Source organism: Cajanus cajan, chromosome 11, assembly GCF_000230855.2.
Source record: "Cajanus cajan strain Asha chromosome 11, NIPB_CcT2T_4, whole genome shotgun sequence".
NCBI lineage: Eukaryota > Viridiplantae > Streptophyta > Magnoliopsida > Fabales > Fabaceae > Cajanus > Cajanus cajan.
Window position 1 is genome coordinate 13,221,447 of NC_138527.1, and position 7,318 is coordinate 13,228,764.

At 40.0% G+C, this 7,318-nt stretch overlaps 1 protein-coding gene across 1 annotated transcript; it reads right to left on the bottom strand.

The window, feature by feature from the left end:
* Window positions 1-4,236: 4,236 nt before the first annotated feature.
* LOC109793815 (uncharacterized) lies at window positions 4,237-4,755 on the bottom strand. The gene has a single exon (XM_020353287.1). The coding sequence runs from the start codon at window positions 4,753-4,755 to the stop codon at window positions 4,237-4,239; it is 519 nt and encodes a 172-aa protein (XP_020208876.1).
* Between the last annotated feature and the right edge of the window lie 2,563 nt (window positions 4,756-7,318).

The window sequence follows — 7,318 nt, forward strand, 5'->3', positions numbered from 1 at the left end:
CCCCAACTATTGGGGTGCAACTGGCAAGGGGCCAAGTTGACAAAGTTTAAGAAATCACACTCAAACTAAGTGAAGGGAAGGCAGACACCTAAATCCCTAAAAAAATAGTGGTACATATAGAAATGGGGAGGGTCGGTAGACTTCCCCATGTACACACCCTCACCGGCCTGACAAGGTTCAAGTTGGATCATCTGGGAAATAGAAGGGTCACAAACCCTACACGATTTCAAGATCCCGTTAACCTCGAGAAAGGACTGAAAAACTCTTTGGACCCCCGCCATCTCACAGCGAACCCAGTCGTACCCAGGAATACCTGGAACAAGGTCCGCTGGTGGTGCCACCTCCTTCTTTTTCCCAGCGGCGGCCGTCCCGGCGGTCGCCGCCTTGCCCCGCGCCTTGCCTTTACCCTTGGCAGGCACGGAGGAACCGGCACCACTACCTCCAACCATGGAAAGAACAAGAAAGACTCGAAGAAGACTGGAGAAGAAGAAAAAATAAAAAATGGTAGAAAAGAAGTACCTGGTACTCTTCCTCAGAAAACAACCTTACCAATGATTGGGTTATCGAAAACAATGACGGAAACGGTGAGAAGGGAGACGGAGGACGAACGGAAGCAAGAAAGCAAAGAGAACTATCGTACTCGATAAGCCAAAGGAAGGAAGAAAGTAAAGGGAATGAGAAGAGACGCGGGAGAGAGAAACAAAAGGGTTTTTCCCCAAATTCAAAACGGTCACGACACATGTCAGCCAAAGGGCACATCTGACGACACAGTAATTGAAAATCATCATTGCATAACCGTCATTCTCATAAACGCGCCACCTGCACGTTTTCGGGAAATGATCGGTCCCAACACATGGCATCTCAGCAGGCAAGCATACACGAAGAGTCGCAGCCACTTGATGACCTCGGTCTTAACTCCTCGACCCCCAGTCTTCGGAGCTCAGGGGGCTAGTGTACTATCCGTACCGCTATGCCGAGCTCGAGCTTGGTACCGCAGCACAGAATGGCCTCGGACGCACGTTGCACGGTGTCAGCTTGGCACTTAAGTAAATCATAACCGATCTCAGGAGATCTCGGCCTGAACGAGACCCATTATCTAATCAGATCATAACGGATCTCAGGCCCAAGGCCCAACGCAACCCTAATCCACATCAAGGTACGTGCATTACATATACAAGACTCACACTCATACAAACCCTAACTTTAGCATCGGAGTCTCTTTTGCAGGTACCACCCCCATCTTGGAGCACCAGCGTACCAGTAAAGGAGGCTCACCAATCTTACTTGGCGGATCATCTCTACGACAAATTCCCAGTAAGAAAAATTTGAAAACATAAGATGATAGCAATTCGTTTTCAAATCCTAAAGGTTGACATACGTAAACTTCTTCTAAAATAGTTCCGTTTAAAAATGCGCTTTTAACATCCATTTGATATAACTTCATACCAGTACATGCAGCAAAAGCAAGTAAAATTCTAATAGCTTCTATTCAAGCAACAAGTGCAAAAGTTTCAGTAAAGTCTATACCTTCCTGTTGAGAATACCCTTTTGCGACTAACCTTGGTTTGTTTCTTACTATGTTTCCAGATTCGTCCAATTTATTCTTGTAGACCCATTTTGTTCCTATGATCGTCCTGTCTTTAGGCTTTGGGACGAGTTTCCAGACGTCATTTTTCTGGAATTTACTTAATTCTTCTTGCATGGCCTGAACCCAACTTTCGTCTGACAATGCTTCGTCCGTGGTCCTTGGCTTTGTTTGAGATAATAAAGCAATTTGTGCTTGAGTTCTGAACGAACTTCTGGTCCTTATTATGTCCTTTGCTTCACCAATTATTTTCTCATGTGGATGATGAGCCTTCATCTGCCAGTTACGATTGAATGGCTCTATTCTCTCCTTTGTCTTTTTGTGATGCTATTTCTTCAGACTCAGGCCTTTTCGACTGATCATTGTTTACTTGCATATTCTCAAAGAAATTTCCTAGCTCTGATATTTCTTTATCAGGCTTGTGTTCATCAAATTTAACTTGAATGGCTTCCTCAACAGTTTTAGTTTTGTTGTCGAACACTCTATAGGCTCTTGATCTTTCTGAGTACCCAAGTAGGATACCTTCGTCGATTTTTGAGTCAAATTTTCCTAGATTATCTTTGGTATTAAGTGTAAACATTTACATCCAAACAGATGGAAATATGATATGTTGGGTGCTCTTCCTTTCCACAATTCATAGTGAGTCTTTTTCAGTAAGGGCCTAATATATATTCTATTTTGAATCAAATATAGCAGGAAGTATTAACTGCTTATGCCCAGAAATGCTTAGAGGTGGAAAAATCGTTAGTAAAGTTCTTGCCATTTCTTGTAAAGATCGATTCTTTCTTTGTACAACCCCATTTTGTTGTGGAGTTCTAGGTGTTAAAAAGTTGTGTTTTATTCCATTTTCTTCACAAAATTCTTGAAATTGTTCATTTTCAAATTCTCCCTCGTGATCACTTTGGATAAACGCAATTGATGTTCGTTTTTCATTTTGAACTCTTTTGCAGAATACATGGAATACCCTAAAAGACTCATCCTTGTGAGTTATGAACAGTACCCATGTCCATCTAGTGTAGTCATCCACAATGACCAATCCATATCTTTTATCGCTCACAGATGCAGTTCTAGTGGGACCAAATAAGTCTATGTGGAGCAGTTTAAGAGGTCGTGAGGTGGAAACATGATTTTTGCTTTGAAATGAATTTTTAATTTTTTCCCCTTTTGACATGCTTCACATACACCGTTCGTCTGATGCACAAGATTCGGTAATCCTTTTACGAGGTTATGCCTTTTCAGTTTTTGAGATTAATCTCTAACTTGCATGACCAAGCTTCTTGTGCCAGATCCACTGGTTTTCATTCATATGAAACTAGACAATCAACATTCTAATTTTCTAGTTCACTAAGCATTATTTTATACAAATTTTTGCATCTGTTAGCCGTGAGTAATATGGATGAATCAAGTTGACTCACAGTGCATTTATTTTTGTTGAAGGATAATTCATAACCACTATCGCACAATTGACTTATGCTTAGCAGATTATGTGTTAATCCTTTAACATACAAAACATTATCAATGGAAATAGATGAGTTGATACCTATTTTACCTATTCCCATGATATACCCATTCTGTCCTCCTCCAAATGTGACTTGCCCTCCTTTCTTGGACTTGAGGTCTAGGAACATAGACCTTTCGCCAGTCATGTGTCATGAGCAGCCACTGTCCAGGTACCATGATTGGGCACTTTTGTCTTTGTTGAATAAATCTGCAACAGGCACTATTTCAGTTTTTGGTACCCAAATGGATTTGGGTTCATGAATGTTAGTGTTAAAGGTTTTGAAATCCCTCTTCTTATGCATGTGACTGAATTTGGACGTAAAATGTCCATTCTTTCCATATAAGCGAGATGCATAAGTTTTTGTCTTGGCTTCGGACTCAGATTCAACAAATCCTAATCCTGTTCTATCTTTCCCACTCCTGGAATGTTTTAAAAGATGCTCAAGGTTCTTAGTTCCTAGTGTGAACTTTGATAGGTCAGATCTTAATAAATCATTTTCTTGGGTTGATTTGATTACCTCTTGAGAAGTTGAAAGAAGTTTTGTGTTTTTGTCTTTCAATAGACGGTTTTCTTCAAGTAATTCCAAAATTCTTTTCTTTTGTTCCTTATATGCTGTATAAATTTTTGCTAAATCTGATAGAAGTTGATTGTATGCATGCTCAAGAATTTTTGGGTCAGACTTAGTTACCTCCTCATTATTTGATTCTCATGATGAGTCTGCGTCTGCCATGAGACAAATGTTTGCTTCTTCGTCTTCTTCTGACGATGTTGTGTCAAGATCCTCCCAGGTGGCCATCATGGTTTTCTTCTTTTTGAAGGGGACCAACTTCTTCTTCTCTTTTTCTTTTTCTTTCTCCAGTTTCAGACATTCTGTTTTGTAATGTTCAGGTTTCTTGCACTCATAGCATAATGGTTATGCCTTTTCTCTGGAGGGTCTGTTGTATTTTCTCCATCGTATTCCTCCCTTTTTCTTCATCATCGAATGGATCTTCCATGACAGGAAAGATATTTCATCGTCTGTGTCACAGGTTCCCTCACTACAACTATCATCGGATGTATCATTTGTCTTTAGTGCTTTTGAGGTGGATGGTGTTGGTTTTGTCTTTTGCAAAGTTAACGCAATAGACTTATGTTTTTTCCCAGCATCATCCTATTGTAACTCCAACTCATGAACTTTAAGGAGTCCAATGAGTTCCTCCAGGGAGAGCTTCTCTAGATTTTTGGATGCCCTCAAAGCGGTGACTTGTGGTCTCCATTTTCTGGGTAAACTACGAAGTAATTTCTCAATGTGGTCAAAGTTATCATAAGTTCTACCTAGAAAAGAAAGTTCATTTACGATGGTTTGGAATCTTTCAAACATAGTTTGTATAGATTCACTTTCTTCCATCTCAAAAAGTTCATACTTACGTGACAACAAGCTTAGCTTGTTACGCTTTACCTCTAGGGACCCCTCGTAGGTTAGAGCTAGGGTGTCCCACATTTGTTTGGCACTTCTGAAGCTGTGAACTTTAGTGTATTCCTCTTCAGACAGAGCACACATGAGTGCATTGCGTGCTTTGGAGTTCAACATGAATCTTTTCTTTTGCTCTTCAGTCCATTGTACTTTGGGTTTCTCGTTGCCGGCTTGATCTAAAGCAATGTAGTTTCCTTGCTCGACAACATCCCACATGTCTATATGACATGCTTTAAAGAATGCAATCATTCTTTGCTTCTAGTAGTAATATTTCTCCTGTTTGAAGAGAGATGGTCGGTTTACAGCTTGTCCTTCGTTTTCCATGAATCGTTATCCCTGCAGTGTTAGATACTCAACCCAAGGGGTCAAGCTCAGATACCAACTGAAGTTAGCGAAAAAACACATAGAAGGGGGGTTGAATGTGTGTGTTCTGATTTGACGGAAAATTTTGTAGTTATTTTCGCAAGCGTATTTTTCATTGGAAGACTTAAGCAAAATTTCTGTCTAGTGATTTTGTTTTACCAAACCTAGTTTTCAATATAGACGATTTAGAGAAACATGTTTTCAGTTTGGAAAATGTTATCGTCTGATCAAGTATTTTTAATAGAATCAAATAGACTTTCGTCCAAAGCTTTGCTGAAAATCGAAGTAGATCAGGTGCAGAGTATGAAATGTTGAAAAGAAAAGAGAACGCACAGACAGTTATACTAGTTCACTCAATCTAAGCTATGTCCAGTTTCCTTCTGTAGAAGGGTTCCACTAATCACACAGGATTACAAGTATTTTTAGCCACTTCTGGCTCGTCAACTTGACACTAGTATTCTTAACCACTTCTGGTTCTACAAGTACTCTCTACCACTTCTGGCCTGTTGGCTTCACTCACCAACGTTAGTATTCTCAACCACTTCTGGTTCACAAGTATTCTTTCTACTAGCCTCTTCAGGCTTTACAGCAGTTGCAGGTTTTGAGTGTATGTATCACTCTCATAGAGAGGGTATGGTAAATTCTACACTCACTAAGGTGCGTAACCTTAGTTTTTCAGAGAATAGTGTCTGAGTGTTTGGTAACTCTCATAGAGAGGATGAACTATTGGCAACACTCACTAAGATAAGCTATCTTAGTTTCTACATAGATATACAGGAAGTGCTTTTTAGAAGAAGAGTGGTTGAAGCTTTGAAGCTTTTTTTCCTTTCACGATTTGTTTCTTTCTCGTTCTCTGTCTCCTTCTTCTTTGTCTTGATGTTTATATACATCTGATAAATCTGCCCGTTGTTTAAATTTGAATTTGGCCGTTGGAACGTAGTCTTTTTCTTGATGTAGATGAAGGCTTCGTTCATGTTCATGCAGATCTCCTCATTTAATGCATTTGATCCTTGCATTAAATGTTTGCTTGCATTTGTGGAGTTTTTCTGTGTAGTTGATTTCTTCGATATTTGACTCCAATCATGGTCTAGTTATATTTGTACTTTTTCGCCAATTTAGCCGCTGTACGTAGTGCTGCCTTTTCTTAGAAAAGTAGATGTCCTTTCTCTGACGCACTCAACTTTGACTTGTGAATCCATGCTTGCCCTAATTTTCATTTTCGATGATGTCATTTTGTGCTTCTTGTATAATTCCTTTCATCGTGATTAGTGGACTTCAGACGTGCTTCATCATTCTTGACATCATCTGGGAACAAGATGCTTCGTCTGATTTTGACTACCCTTTTTCGTCTGGGTGTCGAAGTAATAGCTCCGTCTTTCATATTGGGCTTTTTCAATGGTTACTTCATGTTGATGCCTTGGCCAGTTTACGTCTAATGCTTCGAACTTCTTTTTGGTAGACTTTGTATTTGACTTGAGTCTTGAAACAACTTTAGTTTTGATGTCGGCTTTTCTATCGTTTGATGTTTTGTGTAGTCAGATTATACTTGAACGTATTCTAACGTTTGAACTTTTCGTTATCCGACTGAAACACTAATGCACATGTTAGAGATAACAATATGTATTATATTTGTCATTTTCAAAACCTTGGTGGGAATTGTGAATGTACTTCGTCTGACTTAACACATCCATGCATTATACTTGCCATGGGTCAGAGGAGTCATCAAGACAAAGCACTCGTAAAAGCTCAACGACCAAACAAACAAGCCTATAAGTATGAAGAGGCCATCGCGCCCTACTCCTCAACCAAATGAAGGATGATCCAAGAGAATGCCAAGACCAGGAATGGTTTCCTAACCAAAGCGAGGAGTGGCTTCCCAAATAATACTTACCAATAAAGATTCAGCAAATAACTCCATCAGGGGATAGGATCCCTCCACCAATGATGACAATAAAAAGAAAAAATAATAGCAAAAAAAGGCAAGCTTTAAGCATGAAAAAGTTGAAGCTAAGGAAATAAAATTCAGAAAAAAAAATCTACCACGAATCAAGCAAAATAATGAGGGCACCTACGGTTTCCTCAAATACAACAAAGGTTTGGAGTGACGGATCACCTCCCAATTCGGTATACGACAAAGTCGTGAGGGAAAGGTCTGGAGAGACGGTACTCACCTCCCAATCTGGTATACGATAAAGCCGTGAGGGAAAGGTCTGGAGAGACGATACTCTCACCCTAATCCGGTATACGATAAATCCGTAAGGGAAAGGTCTGGAGAGGCTGTACTCACATCCCAATCCAGTATACGACAAAGCCATGAGGGGAAAATTTGGAGAGACGGTACTGAACAAAATCAATAGGCCGGTTGAAGCCCTAAATGTCAGTCCATCTTGGAGAGGCTAAACTTAGAATATACTCC